The following is a 27,238-nucleotide window of genomic DNA, read 5'->3' on the forward strand; positions in this document are numbered from 1 at the left end:
AGCCCTGACATACTGTATATATTGTTCAATACCAACTTACCGAAGCCATCATCACTTTCCCAGTTGAAGGGGGATTTGTTTACATCAGGTGTTCACGAAGGCATTATATACACCTAAAAACGTGAATTCTTTATAAATCAGTCTGGCAATGCTGCCCTGACACTATTCAACATGAAAGGGTTTTGTTCTGTTGTCATTGATCGCCATCAGCTTTGCGTCTGTGACCCTTGAACTCTTCGGACAACACTGAAGCCACCAATCTGTTTAACTTAAAAATACTGAGATGGCTCTAGGAAAGAAGTTTATTATTTTATAAGAGGATAGTTATCACAGGTTCTAGTAAAGATCAATCTAGTTCAATTAAGTCCACACACACACACTACTTTGCAAACATTTTAAAAGTATTTGTATCAGTTACCAATAGGATTGAAGTACTCTTGTGCAATAATGGTTTGCTTTTGTCCATGTAATGTTGTTGAAATGCTCTAAACAATAGGAGAGGAAATGCTCAGAGCAGCACACATTTGCGCCTCTTCTTGGGTTCCGGAGGCTCCAGGGCAGCCAGTATTGCCTCATCAAACACATTCTTTAGTCCTTTCTGCAAACACAAAACATGAATGTACCAAATACATATTTCAACCTTGCAGTGTGTAAACACAACTATTGTAATTGTTTGAATGTAAAATAAATTTGACTGAACTGGGAGAGTTGTAATTTAAACTATCCTTTATTCATATATCATAACAGGTTTTAGTCATTCAAGATTGCAAAGATCTTAACCTCCAATGGAAAACTTAAACTTTCAATAATGTTTAGTTACGGTCTTTGATATAGTAGTAGAAAAGAAATACATTGATGTGATAGAAAAACATTAAGTTAGTTGAAGCTCATAATACTTGTTTAGACAGCACAGAAATGTTTCCTGGAAGGGTTGAATGGAACCTAAGCATATAAATACTGAGGTAATATATTTTAAAAGGAACACACAAACTCAGCTACAGCCTAATGTAAACTTGCACATTAAGTACTAAAATGAAAGTGTTGGCATCCTTGCCATGAAGGCCAAGGCAGTATAGTCTATTGCAATTATTAGGGTAAGTCAAAACAAAATCAGATATTGAAATGAAAGAAGTTAATGGGCACACGTTTTAAAAGAGCAACTTGGTTAGTTACTTGACAGACAGTAATTTCTTGACATTAAAGAAGCAGCAGACGATCAGAGGCAAAGCAAGATTTTAAAAGAGCTTGTCATCAGAACAGACAGCACTTTCTCTTTCGCTGGGTTTCAGGAGGTTCTAGAGCTGCTAGGATAGCTTCATCAAATACATTCTTCAGACCTCGCTAGAGAGGGGAGAAAAAGGAAAATATGACTAGCATTAGAGAGAGGTTAGTTAGCAGACAGACAAGATTAAAGAGCATTGTATGGATGGGTTTCCATGCAGTTCTAGGCCACCACTAACAGAGATTGAAACGTCAAGCTTAGCACAAAGACGACATACAGCAACGTGTACATCTAACACAATAGGTTATCGTGCAAGTGATAGGCATTACCTGTTTTGTTTATGTTTTAGAACATCTCACCTGTGTCAGGGCAGAGCACTCGACGTATTTGACTGCCTTCAGGTCGCGGGCGAGCTTCTCAGCCATCTCAGGGCTGATGGGCTTCTGTTTGTTCTTGGCCAGCTTCTCTACAGTGGAAGGGTCATCTCTCAGATCAATCTGAGTTCCAACGAGCAGGAATGGTGTCTTGGGACAGTGGTGAGTGATTTCAGGTACCCACTGCAAGAGAGAGGAAACATTGTTTTCAAACACTCAGAATGGTCAGTCAGTCAGCTAGTCAACGACACTATAACTAGTATCTTTCCCATCACTTAATTTTGTTGCCAATTTGACATTACATTTAACCTACTAGAAATAATTTATTTTAACTCAATATTCCTTTATTCAAAAATGTGCATTGTATGCTTCATGGGTTTGGCATTGTACTCACCTTTTCTTTAACATTCTCAAATGAAGAGGGTGAAACACTAGAGAAACAAACTAGAAAAACATCCGTCTGGGGATAGCTCAAAGGTCGTAACCTGTCATAATCCTCCTGACCTGTGGAGACGGGTATAAAGCATTGATTAAATGTGAATAGCAATCAACCAACATATTCTTTTTAAAAATTGGGAACTAAATCAAATGTATTTATATAGCCCTTCTTACATCAGCTGATATATCAAAGTGCTGTACAGAAACCCAGCCTAAAACCCCAAACAGCAAGCAATGCCGGTGTAGAAGCACAGTGGAAGCACTGAAGACCATGTCCATGAAAAGGATCGCCTCTTACCTGCAGTATCAAATAATCCTAGGGTGTAAGGCTCACCGCCAATCATGACAGTTACTGCATAGTTATCAAACACCTGTGATGAGAAAATGAAAAGAGAATGAGGCATCTGTCCTGTTCCATGATTATTCAGAATGGTAGTTATTGAGAAGACCCAAGTCTCTTCTGTTAGAGTCAGTGTGAAACAATCACTAGATCAATTAATCCGAGAGAAATCCAATGTATAAATTAGATGTACTTACTGTTGGTACATATTCAGAGGGGAACTTGTTGGTTGTGTATGAAATCAAAAGGCAGGTTTTTCCCACTGCTCCATCTCCAACCACAACACATTTAATCGTCTGCATATTTGTGCTCTACTTTTGTCTGAAAAAGACAAGTGAAAGTTAGCTACAAGACTTCAGATGAGTGGCAGGGAGTATCCACCACCACCAGCTGTTGTTATCCTACTAGCTAACTAGCTGGCGTCTGAAATGTGTTTGCTAGCTAGCAAACCAGGTCTAAATGGAAATGTTGTAACTAGCAATAACCATCTAGCTACATTATGGACTTCGTTGTACAGACTCAATACAAATATAACTAGCTACTTGGTTGTAGCTAATTTAAACTGACACAGCTAACGTTAGTTAGTTAGCTGGGTCGGTGTTAGCAGCTAACTGGCTGGCTGGCTAGCGAGCTCATTCTCAATTTCCTATTAATTTTATTTTTCCTAACAATGAATGACAACCCTATTGCTAAAACACCTTAAATAATCGCTTTGGTATTGCTGTACATGTCAATTATTGATGAGGATAAAATGTAATTCGGTGATTTTCCTACCTCTTCCTCACTGAATCTGGTATTTACTTCGCCGGGCGTTGGCAGCTGCTTGGCTTTCTGCTACTAGTGACAGTGCGTGTGATCCCAGTCAACACCAGTAGGGGGTGCACGATAGCAAATAATGTGGAGGTAAACTTCGGGCCGATGTGGCTCTGGGACTATGAAACCATAGACGGATCAATTATATTGACCAAATACTCAACTGGCCGCTCTAACAATTAAAACAAACGTCTTAAAAATGGGAGGCAAGATCAGGGGGGACCATTCTAGCCAATGAGAGGGCAGATACGCACGTGAACAGGCTTACCTCCGATATAAAGTGCTTTTTCTCAAAGTTGCCGGGGTGTCACGTGTCGTACCTATATCAGTGCGCTCGTGACTACCTAAGCATTACGAAAATTATATTTGATTTTATAAGTCCCCGTAGCAAATAAGCCATTACATTTTGTGTTAACCAAATTTGCTCTCTTATTGACCTCCATACAAAAACTCCTTGCTTGATGAGCAAAAAAACAAAAAACGCCACCTATAGGAAAAGACAGATTTTGGACCTCTTATGACTCTCACTTCGCCTCTTCCTCTCTGATTTGTATTGGTGGATCACAACCAACTGAAAAGTGCATACACTGCCATCTACTGTATTGGATTGTGAGACCAGTCACGGCCTCTATTAGTCTATGGTATTTTTCTTATCTTGCCCTGTTATGGAGTGTGAATTCATTGCACTTTGTGACACAAAGGGGGATGGGAAAAGGGAAGAAAAATGGCCCTACCAGCTAACCCTACACCCATTAAAACCTCACCACTCTTCCACTACTTTGGACACTATCATTCAACACACCATATAACTCCTCTGCAGTAACATATCATACACCCAAGTACTTCTCTGCAGCTGCCACCATGACATCTATTTTCTGTGTTTTACAATTTATTTCTGCAGTACAATTGATAACAATGGCTATTATTGCTAAGAAGCCAACCTTACTGAAGCACATGTTATTCCTAGCACTCTCTACTGGCCTCAGCCTAGTCACAGGGATCCTCTTAGGATCCCTCACCCTGGACCCATCTTCCACTACTACTCTCTTCTCTACCTCAGACACCTTCTGTACTACTCTGACCCTGGCAACCTCGACCTGCCTTTCTCTCACCGGACACTTCTGATCTCCAGCAACATGGGTACGCCTACAGTTAACACATCTTTTTCCACCGATACTACACATTCTTTTGTCTCATGCCGTCCTGCACACTTCTTACATCTAGCAATCTCCCTCCTACACACTGCTGCAACATGACCATAAGCTTGATACCTAAAATACTGTATTAGGTTCAGGACAAAAGCTCTCACAGGATAACTGACACATCCTAACTTTACTTTATCTGGTAAAGACTGCATCAAAACTCAGCAGGACAGACAGTGTCTTATCTGTTTCACCGCACTCTCCACCGGACCAAACGGTAGGCGTCACAGACACCGAGAATCTTACATTTCAGTTCCCAAACTCTTCTCTACCCAACCACATATGGATCAGCCAGAATGCAAGTATCCATTCTCTCCAAAAATCTCACTACCACTGGGAAATAATCATTTTTATCATCGGGAGGAGGCTCAACCTCAGCGGTCTTCACCGCACCTGCCTCTGCAGGTAATTCCTCCTCACTCTCATCAGGTTGAATTTCTGAGCTCCCGGTGACGCCAATCTTTCTCCCCACACCGCTTCCCTCTACACTCAGCACCTTTCCTTCTTCCTCGCTGTCTATTTACACATCTCCAGGCTGTTTCCGCTCCTTTAGTAGCAAACTGTTCAAATGGTTCTTGTATCTTGAATTTGTCGCGTTGACTCAAAAAGCTCTACCCAGGACAATAGTTTGACTTCTGAATACTCATGTCAAATAATTCATTAGCATGGTGCTGGGACCTCAACCCAACCCAAGTCCCGGATGAACATTGTTGTTGACTTGTTGACATTTATGGATTTTATTTTATAAAACTAAAACTAAGAGGGGTAGGACTACCCATCTCCTGAAATTATATTCACGCATAATATAGACACATGAAGCCTATTTATTTACATATTGTATATTGTTGTTGGTGAAAAATCGGTCAATGTACCCTTGATTGAGCCACTTAATCCTAATTTGCTGCAGGGGTGCCGTACTACTATGGCTGACACCAACCCCCTCCCCTATAAACTAAACATTCTACCCTTTGAAAATATTATTTTTTAGGACTCGCCATGGTGCACTTTCCTCCTGCACTAATGTTGTTAAATCGATAGATGCAGTGGTAGCAGTTGAAAAAGATATGCCTGGAAAAATATATGTTAATGTCATATTATAATTTACAATATGATCAAGTACAAGGACATACACTGTACATTGTTTTCATATTCTCATTTTCTACAGAAAGCCATGTGGAAGGAACGCAATAGTTGATCTTAAATTAAATGGTACACTTCATGCAGATCATACTGATCTGGCTTTTTGCATGGTTTCACAACACTGTGGGTGAAACATTCTGAAGTCACAATCTGAGTGGCATTAAATGTGCAGAGGACATGTAGCTGTAGACATTCCTCCCAGGTCTGGAGATGACACACCACTACTTCCCCTCCTCACTTTGCCTCAGTGCACTCACTCATTGTGACAGTGAAGACCCCAGCATTCGTACCCTCCATGATGTAGCTCCTTTCTGTAACTCTGGGCTTGCTGGTCTTCACCACAATCTGACAATAATCTAAAATAGGTCCCCTACACCAGTACTTTGTGTTCTGCCTATAGTAAGGATTGTACTGGCAGGAGATGGCTATAGATCTATCCTGGCAGCATATGATAGAAACATTTGTAGGATTGCAAGAAATTCACTTAAAACTACAAAATGTTCTCTCAGCCTCATGACAAAATGTGAACAACAGCATGAGATGAGCTATAAAACAGAAGAAAAAAATCCCTGCCCCATGGCAAAAAGTGTAGAATTGCAGGATTTTTGGGGGGCAGTAAAGGCCTCAAATCAAATCAAATTTTATTTGTCACATACACATGGTTAGCAGATGTTAATGCGAGTGTAACAAAATGCTTGTGCTTCCAGTTCCGACCATGCAGTAATATCTAACAAGTAATCTAACCTAACAATTTCACAACAACTACCTTATACACACAAGTGTAAAGGAATTAATAAGAATATGTACATAAAAATATATGAATGAGCGATGGCCGAACGGCATAGGCAAGATGCAGTAGATGGTATAGAGTACAGTATATACATATGAGATGAGTAATGTAGGGTATGTAAACATTATATAAAGTGGCATTGTTTAAAGTGGCTAGTGATACATTTATTACATCAATTTTTCATTATTAAAGTGGCTAGAGATGAGTCAGTATGTTGGCAGCAGCCACTCAATGTTAGTGATGGCTGTTTAACAGTCTGATGGCCTTGAGATAGAAGCCGTTTTTCAGTCTCCCGCTTTGATGCACCTGTACAGACCTCGCCTTCTGGATGATAGCGGGGTGAACAGGCAGTGGCTCGGGTGGTTGTTCTCCTTGATGATCTTTTTGGCCTTCCTGTGACATCGGGTGGTGTAGGTGTCCTGGAGGGCAGGTAGTTTGCCCCCGGTGATGCGTTGGGCAGACCTCACTACCCTCTGGAGAGCCTTACGGTTGTGGGCGGAGCAGTTGCCGTACCAGGCGGTGATACAGCCCGACAGGATGCTCTCGATTGTGCATCTGTAAAAGGTTGCGAGTGTTTTTGGTGACAAGCCGAATTTCTTCAGCCTCCTGCGGTTGAAGAGGCGCTGCTGCGCCTTCTTCACCACGCTGTCTGTGTGGGCGGACCGTTTCAGTTTGTCCGTGATGTGTACGCTGAGGAACTTAAAACTTTCCACCTTCTCCACTACTGTCCCGTCGATGTGGATAAGGGGCTGTGTGGTGTGAAGTTAGTTCTCTTCAAATCAGATCATCGATTTAAATGCCAATGAATGACACCAGATCCTAGGTGTTCCCATAAAGAATTAGCTTTTCTTTACTTGTATGTTGACATTTTTTTTTATAAGAATAGGGGATTATTGGTCATTTTGTGAGAAAACCACCAAATATGTGTAAGGCAGTTTATTTATATGCTACTTTAATATCATGATTAAAAAAATATACAAAATTATAGATAACAATAAATTAAACATATATGATACAAAACATAATTGCATTGAATAAACATTGCAATCAAAAACACATGTTTAGTAACCCCATCAAAATCATTCAAAATAAATGTAAAGATTCCAATGCTGAGCTGCCTCCCACTCCTGTGACTTTAGAGCATTATACTTGAAGATATGCATGTTTGTGCATTGTTATACATTTAAAACATCAGAATTGTGGATTCTAACACTGGCATATTCAGTCATCTCTGTGGTTGGTGATGGTTTGGCGTTAGCCCTTAGGATGGTCAGGTCACTAGTAAAGTGGTCATCAATCATCTGTGCCTTGGATTTACCATCGTTTGCATATGTGTGCTCATTTTCAATAACAACAACCTGTAAAATAATATACAAACAAATTACACCCTAAAGTTGTGTATTGTGAGAGACTGGTAAATGTATGCTTTTACAGTGCATTCAGACCCCTTGACTTTTTCCACATTTCGTTATGTTACAGCCTTATTCTAAAATTGATTAAATTGTTTTTTCCCTCATCAATCCACAGACAATGCCCCATAATGACAAAACAAAAAATGTTTTTTAAAAATGTTTGCAAATGTATAAAAACGAACTCCGGAAATATCACATTTAGATAAGTATTTAGACCCTTTACTCAGTACTTTGTTGAAGCACCTTTGGCAACGATTAGAGACTTGAGTCTTCTTGTGTATGTCGCTATAAGCTTGGCACACCTGTATTTGGGGAGTTTCTGACATGCACTATCAACTGTGGGACCTTATATAGACAGCTGTGTGCCTTTCCAAATCATGTCCAATCAATTGAATTTCAAGTTGCAGAAACATCTCAAGGATGATCAATGGAAACAGGATGCACCTGAGTCTCATAGCAAAACATCTGAATACTTATGTAAATAAGTATTGTGTGTTTTATATTTGTGTGTTGTGTGTTTTATATTTGTTACTTTTGCAAACATTTCAAAAACCTGTTTTTGCTTTGTCATTATGGGGTATTGTGTGTAGATTGATGGTAATTTATTTTTTATTGAATCCATTTTAGAATACGGCTGAAACATAACAAATTGTGGAAAAGGTCAAGGGGTCTGAAACAGTGCATTGGGACAGTTATCTCCTGTACAAATAATAGGAACTTGTCTAAATACTTAGGTATAGAGTATGCTTTTGGTCTGTGTTGAATGATGCATTTCCAAACCTGTGGTTTGTCTGTGGTTTTTGTTTCATCATCCAACTCTTTTGCTTTTGGCCCACATGCTGGAAAATAACAGAAAAGGGAAACAGAAGAAATAAACATATTTTTTTTTTTATGTTTCTCAGAATAAACCAATATACATCTCTGTCTGTTTTACGTTAAATTGGTTCAATAAGTTTCAAAATAAGATGATTATTCACCCAAAGCTGTCTTTCTGCAGAGGGTATAAACAAGCAGACCTGATGCAGCCACCATAAGGAGAACACAAATACAGGTGGCCAGGCCAATAATGATCTGCTCCACTGGTACAGACCTAAAGGGTCAAAAGGAACAAGAGAAAAACGGTGATTTAAGAGTTGAACATGTATTATATACAGTAAGCCTTTTATCTGACTTGGTGTTTGTGAAAAAAATGTATGAATTTGAGTGACTTTGAATTAGTTGTAGAATTCAAGTCTTACCTTTGGTCAATTAATGTAGTTGTTGGTATGTATGTGGTTGTAGGAGTAGTTGTTGTTGCTACTGTTGTTGGTGCTATTGTAGTAGTTGTTGCCTTAAAGGATATGAGTATATTTATAGTAGCCATAACACAATATCAAATAATAAAAATAGAGCAAAATTAAATTAGTGCTTTAATATTGTGTCAAAGGAATACCACAAAAAACAGCCAACAGAAACATGTGTTCATGACAACTTCATATAACAACCATACAGTATATTTTATTTGACTAATATTGCCTGTTTACAGCTGTTTAAGTCCCAATCACTGCCACCACAAGGTCACCTTTGACTTATCCATGCACTTATCCATCCCATATATAGAACATTACAATTAAATACACATCTTTGATCGCATCACAATGTAAAGATGTATGTGTGACAGTATATTATGTAAGAAATACTGTGTATTTTCTAGATCCTTTTATGAATAGGAAATTACTTACTTGATGGTTTGTTTCCCATTTGTGTCAGCAAATGTTGTTGTTCTCTATGAGTGAACGGACCAAATTGGTGAGGCACAGCACACAGAGTGATGAATAACTTGACGCCCTAATGTATTTCAACACATCTTTGAATTTAGTCTAAACTAACATTGAAAATGTCCTAAAACTGTCTTTGTCCCTGGTTATACAGTAACCTAAGTCGACGAGCATACTCAACTTAAGGGGATGGTTTAAGATGATAAAAGGAGAACCAGACTTTCAAAAAAGATAACACTTCTTACCTTTAGTAACACTTCTAGAATGTTCTTAACATTCTGAGCCAAGTTTGACTTTGTTATGTGCTTATATCCTTAGGAAAATCTCAGTATTGTGAAATTGTGTGACTCAACGTTTTTATTCATGAAGAAATAACTTGCGTCAGATCAAAATACATGTCGTACGGTAGGTGTTTCCAAGGTGAGATACTATTTGCTTAAACAGGAACACAGTAAATGAGAGAGCAGAAAAGCTGTAACACTTGCCAAGAGTGTGTGGTAATGATTCATTATGTCCTTCATTGGCATTGTAGTCAGAGACAAACTATTTACAAATATTTATATCCACCAAGGACTACCTTCAGTCATAATATGCCAATAACCGATGTTAAAACCTGGTTTGGAGTGAATATGACCTTAGAGATTAGTTCACCATGAATTAACCATGTTTTAATAAATGACCTTGTAGTTTTGGGGCTGGTGTTTAGCAACCTACTGTAGTTGTACACAACTGACCTACATGGCCCACATATGACCATGAATTTTTGGGGCTGGTGTTTAGAAACATAATGTAATTGCACACAGCTTCTCCTGACCAACATGGCCCACATTTGACGTTGGCCAAGGTAAATTCATATCCTATGGGTATACAATGGGAGATCCCCTACTAATGTTACACTTACATCTGATTAGCTTCCTATCTCAAGTTTACAAATTCCTCCAGCAGAACAAACAAGGTTGCTTAGGGAAATAGTAAGAACAAAATATTACTTCTTTCAATAAATTCTAATTTCAGGTGGTTGCTCAGACTAGAACTGACACTGCACAACATGTTCCATTAGCATCAGAATTTTCTATTGAATTTATGCAGTGTGAAATTAGGACGGAAATATAGCAATCAGGGGAGAAGGGCCTTGGTCAGGAAGGACACCAAGAATCCGGTGGTCACTCTGAAAAACTCTAGAGTTCCTCTGTGGAGATGGGATAAACTTCCAGAAGGACAACCATCTCTGCAGCACTCCACCAATCAGGCCTTTGTGGTAGTGGCCAAACGGAAGTCACTCAGTAAAAGGCACATGACAGCCCGCTTGGAATTTGCCAAAAGGCGACTGAAGGACTATCAGACCATGAGAAACAAGATTCTCCGGTCTGATGAAACCAAGATTGAACACTTTGGCCTGAATGCCAAATCAAATCACATTTTATTTGTAACATGCGCCGAATACAACAGGTGCAGACCTTACCGTGAAACGCTTACTTAGAAGCCCTTAACCAACAATGCAGTTCAAGAAAGAGTTAAGAAAATATTTACTAAATACACTAAAGTAAAAAATCTAATAAAAAGTAACACAATAAAATAACAATAACGAGGCTATATACAGCAGGTACCAAGTCAATATACGGGGGTACAGGTTAGTCGAGGTCATTTGTACAGGTAGGGGTAAAGTGAATATGCATAGATAATAAACAGCGAGTAGCAGCAGTGTAAAAACGAAGGGGAGTGGGTGTCAATGTAAATAGTCCAGGTGGCCATTTGATTAATTGTTCAGCAGTCTTATGGCTTGGGGGTAGAAGCTGTTAAGGAGACTTTTGGACCTAGACGTTGCGCTCCGGTACCGCTTGCCGTGCAGAAGCAGAGAGAACAGTCTACGACTTGGGTGACTGGAGTGTTTGACAATTTTTTGGGCCTTCCTCTGACACCGCCTAGTATAGAGGTCCTGGATGGCAGAAAGATTGGCCCCAGTGATGTACTGGGCCGTATGCACTACCCTCTGTAGCGCCTTGCGATCGGATGTCGAGCAGTTGCCATGTGATGGGGGCAGTGATGCAAACCGTCAGGATGCTCTCGATGGTGCAACTGTAAAACATTTTGAAGATCTGAGGACCCATGCCAAATCTTTTCAGTCTCCTGAGGGGGAGTATGTTTTGTCGTGCCCTCTTCACGACTGTCTTGATGTGCTTGGACCATGTTAGTTTGTTGGTGTTGTGGACACCAAGGAACTTGAAGCTCTCAACCTGCTCCACTACAGCCCCATCGATTAGAAAGGGTCGTGCTCGGTCCTCCTTTTCCTATAATCTACAATCATCTCCTTTGTCTTGATCACGTTGAGGGATAGGTTGTTGTCCTTGCACCACACGGTCAGGTCTCTGACCTCCTATAGGCTGTCACATTGTTGTCGGTAATCAGGCCTACCACTGTTGTGTCATCAGCAAACTTAATGATGGTGTTGGAGTTGTGCCTGGCCGTGCAGTCATGAGTGAACAGGGAGTACAGGAGGGTCCTGAGCACGCACCACTGAGGGGCCCCCATGTTGAGAATCAGCGTGGCGGATGTGTTGTTGCCTACCCTTACCACCTGTTGGCGCCCGTCAGGAAGTCCAGGATCCAGTTGCAGAGGGAGGTGTTTAGTCCCAGGGTCCTTAGCTTAGTGATGAGCTTTGAGGGCACTATGGTGTTGAATGCTGAGCTGTAGTCAATGAATAGCATTCTCACATAGGTGTTCCTTTTGTCCAGGTGGGAAAGGGCAGAGTGGAGTGCAATAGAGATGGCATCATCTATGGATCTGTTGGTGCGGTATGCAAGTTGGAGGGGGTCTAGGGTTTCTGGGATAATGGTGTTGACGTCAGCCATGTATTTCATGGCTACAGACGTGAGTGCTACGGGTCGGTAGTCATTTAGGCAGGTTACCTTAGTGCTCTTGTACACAGGGATTATGGTGGTCTGCTTGAAACATGTACTGTAGGTATTACAGACTCAGACAGGGAGAGGTTGAAAATGCCAGTGAAGACACTTGCCAGTTGGTCAGCGCATGCTCGGAGTACACGTCCTGGTAATCCGTCTGGCCCAGCGGTCTACAGCTTATCATGAGGTACTCTACCTCAGGCAAGCAATACCTCGAGACTTCTTTAATATTAGACATCGCGCACCAGCTGTTATTTTCAAATAGACGCACACCCCCACCCCTCATCTTACCAGACGTAGCTGTTCTGTTCTGCCGATGCACGAAAAACCCAGCCAGCTCTATATTATTCATGTCGTCGTTCAGCCACGACTGTGAAACGTTAGATATTACAGTTTTTAATGTCCCGTTGGTAGGATAATCTCGAACGGATATATCATCCAGTTTGTTTTCCAATAATTGCACGTTGGCCAATAAAACGGATGGTAGAGGCGGGCTACCCACTCGCCAATGAATTCTCAAGGCATTTTGCCCATCCCAGCACTTCGGTTGCACATCCTGCCAAGAAAGAAAGAGAAGCTGAATAACACACTCAGACAGATGATATGTTATCTCATCATACTCTATCATACCACTCTATTACTGGGTTTTTACTGTGTTGTTTTTGTGCTGGTGATTGATGCATGTACCTTGGTAGTCCAGAATGTCCTTAGTGTAGGTCAGCATACAGGGGAAGATGCTGCTGAGGAACAGGCCCAGTAGAGTTGTCCCAACAAACAGGAATATACTCCTGGTGTTTATACACTGCTCAAAAAAATAAAGGGAACACTTAAACAACACAATGTAACTCCAAGTCAATCACACTTCTGTGAAATCAAACTGTCCACTTAGGAAGCAACACTGATTGACAATAAATGTCACATGCTGTTGTGCAAATGGAATAGACAACAGGTGGAAATTATAGGCAATTAGCAAGACACCCCCAATAAAGGAGTGGTTCTGCAGGTGGTGACCACAGACCACTTCTCAGTTCCTATGCTTCCTGGCTGATGTTTTGGTCACTTTTGAATGCTGGCGGTGCTTTCACTCTAGTGGTAGCATGAGACGGAGTCTACAACCCACACAAGTGGCTCAGGTAGTGCAGCTCATCCAGGATGGCACATCAATGCGAGCTGTGGCAAGAAGGTTTGCTGTGTCTGTCAGCGTAGTGTCCAGAGCATGGAGGCGCTACCAGGAGACAGGCCAGTACATCAGGAGACGTGGAGGAAGCCGTAGGAGGACAACAACCCAGCAGCAGGACCGCTACCTCCGCCTTTGTGCAAGGAGGAGCACTGCCAGAGCCCTGCAAAATGACCTCCAGCAGGCCACAAATGTGCATGTGTCTGCTCAAACGGTCAGAAACAGACTCCATGAGGGTGGTATGAGGGCCCGACGTCCACAGGTGGGGGTTGTGCTTACAGCCCAACACCGTGCAGGACGTTTGGCATTTGCCAGAGAACACCAAGATTGGCAAATTCGCCACTGGCGCCCTGTGCTCTTCACAGATGAAAGCAGGTTCACACTGAGCACGTGACAGACGTGACAGAGTCTGGAGACGCCGTGGAGAACGTTCTGCTGCCTGCAACATCCTCCAGCATGACCGGTTTGGCGGTGGGTCAGTCATGGTGTGGGGTGGCATTTCTTTGGGGGGCCGCACAGCCCTCCATGTGCTCGCCAGAGGTAGCCTGACTGCCATTAGGTACCGAGATCCTCAGACCCCTTGTGAAACCATATGCTGGTGCGGTTGGCCCTGGGTTCCTCCTAATGCAAGACAATGCTAGACCTCATGTGGCTGGAGTGTGTCAGCAGTTCCTGCAAGAGGAAGGCATTGATGCTATGGACTGGCCCGCCCGTTCCCCAGACCTGAATCCAATTGAGCACATCTGGGACATCATGTCTCGCTCCATCCACCAAAGCCACGTTGCACCACAGACTGTCCAGGAGTTGGCGGATGCTTTAGTCCAGGTCTGGGAGGAGATCCCTCAGGAGACCATCTGCCACCTCATCAGGAGCATGCCCAGGCGTTGTAGGGAGGTCATACAGGCACGTGGAGGCCACACACACTACTGAGCCTCATTTTGACTTGTTTTAAGGACATTACATCAAAGTTGGATCAGCCTGTAGTGTGGTTTTCCACTTTAATTTTGAGTGTGACTCCAAATCCAGACCTCCATGGGTTGATAAATTTGATTTCCATTGATAATTTTTGTGTGATTTTGTTGTCAGCACATTCAACTATGTAAAGAAAAAAGTATTTAATAAGAATATTTCATTCATTCAGATCTAGGATGTGTTATTTTAGTGTTCCCTTTATTTTTTTGAGCAGTGTAGGATGAGCTTTTTGGCCTTCCTGTGACATTTGGTGCTGTAGGTGTCCTGGAGGGCAGGTAGTTTGCCCCCGGTGATGCGTTGGGCAGACCACACCACCCTCTGGAGAGCTCTGCGGTTGCGGGCAGTACAGCCCGACAGGATGCTCTTAATTGTGCATCTGTAAAAGTTTGTGAGGGTTTTAGGGGCCAAGACAAATTTCTTCAGCCTCCTGAACTGTGATCGTGATAGTGAGGCCAGGGTGCTTAACCAAATATCTGAGAGGTTACGAGTAAATAATAATATTTTGTTTAATATAGACACACATTCTTATAATTCTGTTTGTGACAACTTTGACAGAACCAGTTCTACCAACCATGGAAAACCACTTCACCCTCCTTCAAATGACAATACAGTTGAAATTAACAACTGCCTTACAAATCTCTGCAAGGATGTTAGTTCGTTGAAGTTGTTAGTTGACAATTACCTAAAAAGTGACTTGTGTGTTGGTGTAACTATGAAAGAGGAAGTGTTGAGGCTGATGGTCGTTAATCAATGCCTCTTATCAAAACATACACAGTATTTCTCAGGGGTCATTACTCGACCAGCATCTCCGCTCCAATAGACTTGGCAAATCAGTTACACAATATGAATCCAGCAACTCGTTCGATTTTGACACAGTTTGTTCAGTTGCACACAAATAGAACTATTGAGCCTTTAACAAGTAAATTAAGTATATGTAGCAGAGGCTGATGGGAGGAGCAATAGGAGGACGGGCTCATTGTAATGGCTGGAATTGAAGGAACACAACGGAGTCAAACAAGGTTTCCATGTGTTTGTGTTTGACTCCGTTCCATTTATTCCATTCCAGCCATTACAATGAGCCCGTCCTCCTATAGCTCCTCCCACCAGCATCCTCTGATATGTAGCATATTGCAGCATGAATGTGTAGCGAATGTGTAGCATAAATTACATGAACGAGTCGTTATGTTAAACATCTATGTGGAGGATAGTGGGTGCAGTATGGTACAGTTGAAGTCGGAAGTTTACATACACCTGAGCCAAATATATTTAAACTCAGTTTTTCACAATTCCTGACATTTAATCCTAGTAAAAACTCCCTGTCTTAGGTCAGTTAGGATCACCACCTTATTTTAAGAATGTGAAATGTCAGAATAATAGTAGAGAGAATGATTTATTTCAGCTTTTATTTCTTTCATCACATTCCCAGTGGGTCAGAAGTTTTGTGGTGGCATTTTCCTGTATTACCAAAATAGGAGAGTTACAAACCACACACCAGTCAGAGTTATACTTAAACTTCATCTTTAATAATATGAGCTTTACAATAGCCCTTTGACTTTCAACAATTCACTATCTATAATGAATTTTGAGAGTGACTACAGAAAAATACAAAGATCTTTTATAGCCAAGATACGCCCCTTTCAACTTACATGACGAACTACAGATCTTAGGAACTCTTCACAAAGGGACTTTTACTTGAGAAAGGAGTATCCCTTAGCCAGATAGCATTCGCTATAAATTATCGCTCAGTTTGGTCTCTAAAACGAGGTTCTAATCTCGTTCCTGGTATAAAAACATGACCTCATCCAAGGCATAACTCAATTGTCAACTATAGATACTCCCATCTCAAGTAAACCCCCTCTTGACCCCACTCCTGGACAAGCTCACTGAGGGGAGTGAGCCTCTAGGTCATACACTATCCCAGGATAAGTGTAAGATGAGAGAGGACATACAATGTTTTCAGACACTGCCATACACCTTGGGGGGCAATGGGAAAAGGAGGGAGTGACTGGCGCACAGACATTGTGGAGACAAGTAATTGGTTCCCCATTAATCACGCCATCCCTTCACATGGTTTAAGAATAGGTAAAGACACATTCACATATGAAGACAATGTTCCATTCTGTCCTCTTCCCTTTCTGATATTCTGCATAGCACCAGGGACATGTGAAAGACAAGCCTGACCTCTCCTTTCTCTGGGCCCCAAGTGACTGAGCCCTAGCTGAGGGAAAAGTGCAATTGCCAAAACTATAGTCCAAAAGGATACATTCTAATGACAAGTATCTCACATAAGCATATTATATAAATAAAACATCTTATTAATCTATGTTACCCAACTAATTCTGATTCATCCGCCACAGTTTACATACACTCAATTAGTATTTGGTAGCATTGCCTTTAAATTGTTTAACTTGGGTCAAACATTTTGGGTAGCCTTCCACAAGCTTCCCACAATAAGTTGGGTGAATTTTGGCCCATTCCTCCTGACAGAGCTGGTGTAACTGAGTCAGGTTTGTAGGCATCCTTGCTCGCACATGCTTTTTCAGTTCTGCCCACACATTTTCTATAGGTTTGAGGTCAGGGCTTTGTGATGGCCACTCCAATACCTTGACTTTGTTGTCCTTAAGCCATTTTGCCACAACTTTGGAAGTATGCTTGGGGTCATTGTCCATTTGGAAGACCCATTTGCGACCAAGCTTTAACTTCCTGACTGATGTCTTGAGATGTTACTTCAATATATCTACATAATTTTCCTTCCTCATGATGCCATTTATTTTATGAAGTGCACCAGGCCCTCCTGCAGCAAACGAACACCATTCCCACAGTTGGGATGGTGTTCTTCGGCTTGCAAGCCTCCCTCTTTTGCCTCCAAACATAGCGATGGTCATTATGGCCAAACAGTTCTATTTTTGTTTCATCAGACCAGAGGACATTTCTCCAAAAAGTACGATCTATGTCCCCATGTGCAGTTGCAAACCGTAGTCTGGCTTTTTTTAATGGCGATTTTGGAGCAGTGGTTTCTCCTAGCTGAGCGGCCTTTCAGGTTATGTCGATATAGGACTCGTTTTACTGTGGATATAGATACTTTTGTACCTGTTTCCTCCAGCATCTTCGCAAAGTCCTTTGCTGTTGTTCTGGGATTGATTTGCACTTTTCGCACCAAAGTATGTTCATCTCTAGGAGACAGAACGCGTCTCCTTCCTGAGCGGTATAACGGCTGCGTGGTCCCATGGTGTTTATACTTGCGTACTATTCTTTGTATAGATGAACGTGGTACCTTCAGGCGTTTGGAAATTGCTCCCAATGATGAACCAGACTTGTGGAGGTCTACAATTTCTTTTCGGAGGTCTTGGCTGATTTCTTTTTATTTTCCCATGATGTCAAGCAAAGAGGCACTGCGTTTGAAGGTAGGCTTTGAAATACATCCACAGGTACACCCACAATTGACTCAAATGATGTCAATTAGCCTATCAGAAGCTTCTAAAGCCGTGACATAATTTTCTGGAATTTTCCAAGCTGTTTAAAGGCACAGTCAACTTAGTGTATGTGAACGTCTGACCCACTGGAATTGTGATACAGTGAATTACAAGTGAAATAATCTGTCTGTAAGCAATTGTAAGCAATTGTTGGAAAAATTACTTGTGTCATGCACAAAGTAGATGTCCTATCCGACTTGACAAAACTATAGTTTGTTAACAAGAAATTTGTGGAGTGGTTGAAAAATGACTCCAACCTAAGTGTATGTAAACTTCCGACTTCAACCGTAAATGGTTGGGTGTCGGTGACCTGTGGTTCCCCTCCAGGTCACAACAGGGTTGGATTTCCAGTTCAATGTGTAGGCAAAGAATGGGATTCAAGAAATGCTTGTGATGATTAGAATTACTACCATTTCTTGAATCCTATTCCTTGCCCCTGTGGTGACCCGGAAATCCATAACTTGCCAGTAGCCTCAATAAATCAATTCAGGAATGAACTATAGGCCAGCAAACCAAGACACTCACCAAGAGAAGCCCTCTAAATCCCTTTCTCTTCCTGCAATGGGTGACGTTTTACCACAAATGTAACACAATATAAAACTAGTGGTGTTGTATGATGCACTTCCTCCTACCCTCCATCCCCAGTCAACCTCCTGGACTTTAGACTTGCAAACATGTTCATGTTGCATATGTAACTGAGAGCAGATGTGACAATTTGTCAATAACTTGAGATAATAATTTTCCTTACCTTAACTCTCACAAGTACTTTTTCCTGGCCAGATCACAAACCCTGGTAGAGGAGGAAGGTCTGCCATTTAAATGACCAAGAGCATGTTGGAATCCTTTGAAGATATGCTCTAAACTAAAACTTTATGCCTTTTATGCTCGCTTCGAGGCAAGCAACACTGAAGCATGCACGAGAGCACCAGCTGTTCTGGATGACTGTGTGATAATGCTCTTGGTAGCCGATGTGAGCAAAACCTTTAAACAGGTCAACATTCACAAAGCCACGGGGACAGACGGATTACCAGGACGTGTACTCAAAGCATGCGCGAACCAACTGGCAAGTGTCTTCACTGACATTTTCAACCTGTCCCTGACCAAGTCTGTAATACTTACATGTTTCAAGCAGACCACCATAGTCCCTGTGCCCAAGAAAGCAAAGGTAACCTGCCTAAATGACTACCGCCCTGAAGCACTCATGTCATGGCTCACATCAACAGCATCCTCCCGGATACCCTAGACCCACTCAAATTCGCATACCGCCCCAACAGATCCACAGATGACGCAATCTCAATCGCACTCCACACTGCCCTTTCCCACCTGGACAAAAGGAACACCTATGTGAGAATGCTGTTCATTGACTACAGCTCAGCGTTCAACACCATAGTGCCCACCAAACTCATCACTAAGCTAAGGACCCTGGGACAAAACATCTCCCTCTGCAACTGGATCCTAGACTTCCTGACGAGCCCCCACCTGGTGGTAAAGGTAGGCAACAACACGTCTGCCACGCTGATCCTCAACACTGGGGCCCCTCAGGGGTGTGTACTTAGTCCCCTCCTGTACTCCCTGTTCACCCACGACTGCGTGGCCAAACACGACTCCAACACCATCCTTAAGTTTGCTGACGACACAACAGCGTCACTGACAATGATAAGACAGCCTATAGGGAAGAGGTCAGAGAACTGGCAGTGTGATGCCAGGACAACAACCTCTCTCTCAATGTGAGAAAGACAAAGGAGCTGATCGTAGACTACAGGAAAAGGCGGCCCGAAAAGGCCCCCATTAACATTGACGGGGCTGTAGTGGAGCGGTTGCATCACCGCCTGGTATGGCAACTGCTCAGCATCTGACCGTTAGGCGCTACAGAGGGTAGTGCGTACGGCCCAGTACATCACTGAGGCCAAGCTTCCTGCCATCCAGGACTTATATAATAGGCGGTGTCAGAGGAAAGCCCATAAAATTGTCAAAGACTCCCGTCACCCAAGTCATAGACTGTTTTCTCTGCTACCGCATGGCAAGCGGTATCGGAGCGCCAAATCTCGGACCAAAAGTCTCCTTAACAGCTTCTACTCCCAAGCCATAAGACTGCTGAACAATTAATCAAATGGCCACCGGACTATTTACATTGACACTCCCCCCTCCATTTGTTTTGTACACTGCTGCTACTCGCTGTTTATTATTTATGCATAGTCACTTCACCCCTACCTACATGCACACTGCTGCTACTCGCTGTTTATTATTTATGCATAGTCACTTCACCCCTACCTACATGTACACTGCTGCTACTCGCTGTTTATTATTTATGCATAGTCACTTCACCCCTACCTACATGTACACTGCTGCTACTCGCTGTTTATTATTTATGCATAGTCACTTCACCCCTACCTACATGTACAAATTACTTTACTGACTTTATTGTCCCCATGGGGAAATTTTGTTGCAGTGTCATGTACACGTTTAAAGTGGCGTTTAAATGCAAAACAAATTGACAATACAACTTTCATAACAGTTACATACCAATAAAAAGAGACTGGCCTGCTGGCCTTACTGGGTCGATAGGAACATTAATCCGAGCTATTTAGGAGGGATATCACACCTGGTACAAATGATTGTCTAGTTCTGTTTTTCCTGCTGAGGGGTGCCCTATACCTGCGCCCAGAGGGGAGTAGTTCAATGTCTGGGTACAGGGGGTGGCTTGGGTCTAAAATTATTTTGTGAGCCTTGTGGAGGGCCCTGACCTTAAAGATCTCATCCAGGCCTGTCTGTTTGATTCCAAGTGCCTTGCATGCTGTGGTGATAATCCTTCTCAGCATATTTCTCTGGCTGACAGTGGCATTGCCAAACCAACAAACAATACAAAAAGTTAAAATACTCTCATTGAAAGATTTGTAAAACAGAGTCAGTATAGTACAATTAACATAAAAAGATCCCAGCTTTTTGAGAAAGTACAGTCTCTGTTGACTCTTTTTGTAGATCAGGTCTGTACATTTACTCCACTGAAGCTTATTGTCCAAGAGGACACCCAGATATTTGTATTCCTCTACAATCTCTATGTTCTGACATCTGATAGATGTTGCAGAGGTAGGTGTTGAACACTTCCTGAAGTCTATGCACATCTCTTTGGTCTTATTAGTATTGAGGACCAAGTGTGATTCGTCCCACCGCTCTACAAAGTAATTTAGGACCGGGCCATGGTGTTCCTCGTCATCATGCAACAGGCTGATCAAGGCAGTGTCATCAGCGAACTTAACGAGGTGTCTGTCAGGATGGGAACTAGTACAACTATTAGTGTACAAGATGTACAGGAGTGGGGACAAAACACATCACTGAGGAGAGCCTGTGTTGGTGGTGCGTATGTCCGACACGTGGGGATTACAACAACACATTTACAGGACTTTGAGAATAATATTAATTGAAAGAGAAGATGTGAGAGGCTACACCGACACAGGTTTCACAACCGCAAAATTATAGAGAGCTTCACCAACCAGGAATAGCCAGTGAACTAGGCTATCAGTTAGCATCCAAATGTAGACAATGCCGGAACAGTATTGACCATGGGCTGGTAGATTAGACTTGCCGTCTTACAATTACTCAATGACTTCCATCACGTTACACACACAACACCACTTTCATAGGATTTGAATAATGTATCAGGGAAAATTACTTGTATGTTGTTGTTGCCTCAGTGGGATTCCGTTAGAATGGGATGAGTGGTTGAAGGATGGTTGTCCCAGTATCTTTTGTCATTGGAGCTGAGGACAGCGGGCAAGAGTAGTTCACAGCCGAAGGAGCGATACCCACTTCTTCTCGCTCTCTATCCTTAGTAAAGTCTATTAGTTGCTTCCGTGCAATGAATCCTTCCTTTGATTTCAGATAGATAGATTGCGAACTCAGTTGGTCTTGAAGGCAATAAAAGTTGGAAAAGTTGATCGGTGTTCGGTTGCCAAGCAGATGGGATCACTCAGTTCAACTTGGTGTGGCCGCACCGCAAAGAAACTTGATCTAACATCTGGCCGGACAGGGCATCACGGAACCCTGTTGGTTCTAAGAATTCACCACATTTAGGTTCAGTGAGATACATCTGAGATTTCACCGTAAGTGTTTACAGAATGTTCCTTCTGTACAAAACCCGTATAACAGTCCCGACGATGTAATATGAGCCTGTAGGTGCCAAACATAATTTTGGTAAAATCCATACATTTGATGTTACAGCAAAATACCATTATACCCATTTTAATGACATAGAAAAGTAGAAGGAAAATATCACTGTATGATTCAAGTTTATATCAACATGTCATGAGTCCTTCAGTTTGATACATTGTCTGGAAAACATGTTTAATGTCCTTTGCGCTATTGGTGACATTTTCTCTTTGTTATAAAGAGCAGGGGAAAAAAGTTCCTGACTTCTCTCCTCTTGGGATACACATCCCAAGTACTCAAAAACCTGGCTGGTCGTTTACTCAGTACCACATGCAGATCACAAGATGGTCTGCTGACTTGCCGAAGGTGTCTGTTTTCTGTTTGCTGACCCCCCTCAGGGTCATCTCAGAGTCGTAAAAGGCGAAAGGAAGAGCAGTTTGTTTGTTCTCGTGATGGCTTGTAAAGGGTGACGCCATCACTAACAGAACTGTAAGTCTTGGCCTGGAATGTGGACTCACCCACAACCAAGGGTGCATGGTTACTTCCTGGGCTCTCGTTACAACATGATGCAACTTCATGGTCGCACCAAAAGAAACTAAGCACCCTGTCATCTTGTGTCATTGCCTGACCTAAACTATGAATGGAGAGACACAAGTGACTGCAACCTATGACAGATAGGACATTTAGCTTTCAAATATCATTTAGACACAGTTTGGCACCTACAAGCAAATCATTGACACTTGAAATAGATCCAATGTTCATGAATCTCCCATGAACTACAAAGGACATCCTTTCAGTTATGTCATTCAGGGGGAAACTCTATCTTAAAAGCTTTAAAAGAGAGTGAATCCCTTAAGATAGCAAATATTATACTACAAGACCTACAGCAGATAGAGACAGAGTAGTTACCATACTGTAGACTGGGCATCAAATAACAAAAGGCTAGTTAGGTCTATTACTGCAAATTTTCAACTTTCATTTCTGAAGCTTGTTAAACAATGTTGTTTTGTTAGACTTCATTGCGGCTTTTGACATTATCGATCATAGTCTACTGCTAGAAAAAACATGTGTTATGGCTTTACACCCCCTGCTATATTGTGGATAGTGAGTTACCTGTCTAACATAACACAGAGGGTGTTCTTTAATGAAAACCTCTCCAACATAATTTAGGTCGAATCAGGAATTCCCCAGGGCAGCTGTCTAGGCCCCTTACTTTTTTCAATTTTTACAAACGACATGCCACTGGCTTTGAGTAAATCCAGTGTGTCTATGTATGCAGATGACTCAACACTATACACATCAGCTAACATTTAACAAAGAGCTGCAGCTCGTTTCAGAATGGGTGGCAAGGAATAAGTGAGTCCTAAATATTTCAAAAACTAAAAGCATTGTATATGGGACAAATCATTCACTAAATCTCAACTAAATCTTGTATTAAATAATGTGGAAATTGAGCAAGTTGAGGTGACTAAACTGCTTGGAGTAACCCTGAATTGTAAACTATCATCGTGAAAACATATTGATACAACAGCAGCTAAGATGGGGAGAAGTCTGTCCATAATAAAGCACTTCTCTACCTTCTTAACAGCACTATCAACAAGGCAGATCCTACAGGCCCTAGTTTTGTCGCACCTGGACTATTGTTCAGTCGTGTGGTCAGGTGCCAAAAAAATAGCAATTGGCTCAGTAAAGGGAAGCACGGCTGGCCATTGGATGTACACAGAGAGCTAACATTAATAATATTTATATATTTTTTATTTTATTTCACCTTTATTTAACCAGGTAGGCAAGTTGAGAACACGTTCTCATTTACAATTGCGACCTGGCCAAGATAAAGCAAAGCAGTTCGACACATACAACAACACAGTTACACATGGAGTAAAACAAACATACAGTCAATAATACAGTAGAAAAATAAGTCTATATACAATGTGAGCAAATGAGGTGAGATAAGGGAGGTAAAGGCAAAAAAAGGCCATAGTGGCAAAGTAAATACAATATAGCAAGTAAAACACTGGAATGGTAGATTTGCAGTGGAAGAATGTGCAAAGTAGAAATAGAAATAATGGGGTGCAAAGGAGCAAAATAAATAAATACAGTAGGGGAAGAGGTAGTTGTTTGGGCTAAATTATAGATGGGCTATGTACAGGTGTAGTAATCTGTGAGCTGCTCTGACAGCTGGTAATTAAAACTAGTGTGGGAGATAAGTGTTTCCAGTTTCAGAGATTTTTGTAGTTCGTTCCAGTCATTGGCAGCAGAGAACTGGAAGCATGCATGTCAATCTCTCCTGGCTCAAAATGGAGGAGAAATTGACTTCATCACTACTTGTATTTGTGAGAGGTATTGATATATTGAATGCACCGAGCTGTCTGTTTGAACTACTGGCACACAGCTCGGACACCCATGCATACCCCACAAGACATGCCACCAGGGGTCTCTTCACAGCCCCCAAGTCCAGAACAGACTGATGCAGGCAGTAACATTTGATTTAAAAAACAGATAAAAATAGACCTTATGGACCAGCGGGGACTGTGAAGCAACACAAACATAGGCACAGACACATGCATACACACATACACGTACACATGGATTTTGTGTTGTAGATATGTGGTAGTGGAGTAGGGGCCTGAGGGCACACACTTACTGTGTTGTGAAATCTGTTGTGAATGTATTGTAATAATTTTGCTGGACCCCAGGAACAGTTGACTGCTGCCTGGCAGCACCTACTGAGGATCCATAATACATACAAATACAATCATGTTTTTAAAAGAGCGAATTCAAATTCAATTTTTAAAAGGAACTTACACCACACCTGTACATACTGGAGTGTGTTCTTCAGTTTTGGACTCTGTATAGCCTTCCTGGGACCCACCATGTTGTACTTGCAATGTCAAACCCAGTCTACACTGAGTCTACACTCCCAGCAGTTCTGCCTGATCATCGGCAGCTCTATCGGAGGGGTCTTCAAGAAAACGTGAGTGACTATTCAAACAGTTCTCTGATCCCTGTGTGAAGCATTTTATGGAGATCCAGCCCAGTGAATACATCTTAGATTATACAAGAGCCTATTTCTGCTCACACAGTAGTCATCTTGACAAGGATTTGAGCACAACTGTGCTAGTTGAATTCTCACAAGAAAATATTACTGTTATTTGAGATTGAAGCTCAGGGAATGCATCAGAAAATTTGGGAATTACCTCTGTAGCCTATTGTATTCATAGTGAGGCCCTAGTCAGCATACTTTGCATAATTCAATCATAGTGTTGGCTAATCGTGTTCAATGTTTGATCCATTCAAACCTTTAGTATGTGTGTGTGTGTATGTTATCTCTAGTAAGATAATACTGCCCCCCCCCCCCCCCGCACAAAGGTTGTTTGTTCAGTGCTCTAGCTGCCCTGTTTTTGTCCTTGCTACTTATCTCTGTAATATTTTCCATCATCCCCCTTCTGCCATAATATGCTGCTGTTGGATATCGCCATGGCTGTGTCCGGTCTGGCTATGTGCATCATTGACACCAATGCCAAAATCCAGGTTGTCGCCATCTATCAGACGGACTCAGCTGTCTTTCGCCAGGTAAGAGAGGTAACTATGCCCAGTTCAGTTGAGTATTTTGAGTAAATGTTTTCCCCGTACATCACAATTTCTTGTTTTTGCAGGCCCTACACTTCTTCATTGGGTTTGGGGCGCTGGTGAGCCCTCTGATTGTGGATCCCTTCCTGTCCAGGACAGGCTGCAGGATGGGGAACATGACAGAGAATGTGATAGAGATCACGGACCACTTTAGGAACATACTGAATGGTCCTGTTCATGACCGATTGCCTTGTTCTGTTAAAACTATGCAGCCTGCTCCATATTAGTGTATGTATAAAGCAATGGATTAATCTGTGGACTTCCACGTTCTATTCCCAGGGTGCATATGCAGGCTTTGTGTACACATACGCAGTGTCTCCGGTCCCCCATGTCTCTACCAAAGAAGACCGCGGGATACCTGGCTAGTACAAGCATTTCACTACACCTGCAATAACATCTGCTAAACATGTGTATGTGACCAATAACATTAGATTTGATTTAGTATCTCATGGGCAGCCATCACTGCAGGATGTCTGGTGTCCATCCCTCTCACTGTGCGCTTCCAGCCCATTTGACTGCTCATGATCAATCTGGTAATGCAAATGATATATAGAACACTTTATTGATCACCAAGGGAAATGTATTAACATTAATTGAGGGATGTAATTAGAACTTCATTATATTTTCATTACTATACATTTTAATAATGGAACACGAGTCACTTTAATAATGTTTAAATAATGTTTACATACTGCTTTACTAATCTCATATGTACAGTATATACTGTATTCTATTTTACTGTATTTTAGTCAATGCCACTTTGACATTGCTCAACCTAATATTTATATATTTCTTAATTCCATAGTTTTACTTTTAGATGTGTGTATTGTTGTGAATTGTTTTTTGATACTACTGCACTGTTGGAGCTATAAACACAAGCATTTTGCTACACCCGCAATAACATCTGCTAAATATGTGACCAATACATTTGATTTGACAATTTTTGCTACATACTTTATACTTTACATACTCTATTATTAAGAAAAGTATATATTTTTTAATTAAAGGGAAACCTCGGGATTTGTCTCTACTTCCCTGTGACATACAAATTGGATACCCTTTTTATGTCTCTGCATCCAGTATGAAGGAAGTTAGAGGTAGTTTCGCAAACCAATGCTAACTAGCATTGGCACAATTACTGGAAGTCTATGGTATCTAGTAGCATGCTAGCAGTTACCATAGACTTCCAGTCATAAGGCTAGTTAGCTACCTCCTTCAAACTGCACGCAGAGACATAAAATTGTATTTACAAGTTAATCGGACTCTGGGGAATAAAGGGCATCATTGCCAAAATCCTGAAGTATCACTTTAAGTGTTAATATTTGTATTTATTATATCCCAGAGTTACCATCCACTACATCATCAAAATAGCACATCTAATAAAGTGTCACTTGCCCACTAAAGCTCTGATTATAGTAGAGTTGTGGGGTTGAGATTGCTGACTTTCAACAC

The 27,238-nt window shown here is 41.7% G+C and overlaps 1 protein-coding gene and 1 long non-coding RNA gene across 4 annotated transcripts; both read right to left on the reverse strand.

The window, feature by feature from the left end:
- Nucleotides 1-288: 288 nt before the first annotated feature.
- On the reverse strand, nt 289-3,289 carry LOC120061169 (cell division control protein 42 homolog). 2 transcript variants are annotated; one of them, XM_039010758.1, is made up of 6 exons: nt 3,149-3,279; nt 2,572-2,695; nt 2,333-2,405; nt 1,991-2,100; nt 1,582-1,779; nt 289-598 (listed from the first exon to the last, which is right to left on the reverse strand). In XM_039010758.1, exons 2-6 carry the CDS (start codon nt 2,674-2,676, stop codon nt 509-511), a joined length of 576 nt encoding a protein of 191 aa, XP_038866686.1. In that variant the 5' UTR covers nt 2,677-2,695; nt 3,149-3,279; the 3' UTR covers nt 289-508. The 2 variants fall into 2 exon arrangements, with proteins under 2 accessions (XP_038866686.1, XP_038866687.1); XM_039010759.1 differs by lacking the exon at nt 289-598 and adding an exon at nt 709-1,341 and having other exon boundaries at nt 3,149-3,289.
- A 3,951-nt stretch (nt 3,290-7,240) lies between these two features.
- LOC120060695 lies at nt 7,241-9,846 on the reverse strand. 2 transcript variants are annotated; one of them, XR_005478259.1, is made up of 6 exons: nt 9,734-9,846; nt 9,453-9,496; nt 8,970-9,061; nt 8,709-8,821; nt 8,512-8,570; nt 7,241-7,677 (listed from the first exon to the last, which is right to left on the reverse strand). It is a non-coding gene; the product is annotated as an uncharacterized LOC120060695 (long non-coding RNA). The 2 variants fall into 2 exon arrangements; XR_005478258.1 differs by lacking the exon at nt 9,734-9,846 and having other exon boundaries at nt 9,453-9,700.
- Between the last annotated feature and the right edge of the window lie 17,392 nt (nt 9,847-27,238).

The sequence above is a fragment of the Salvelinus namaycush genome, chromosome 16 (genome assembly GCF_016432855.1).
Source record: "Salvelinus namaycush isolate Seneca chromosome 16, SaNama_1.0, whole genome shotgun sequence".
NCBI lineage: Eukaryota > Metazoa > Chordata > Actinopteri > Salmoniformes > Salmonidae > Salvelinus > Salvelinus namaycush.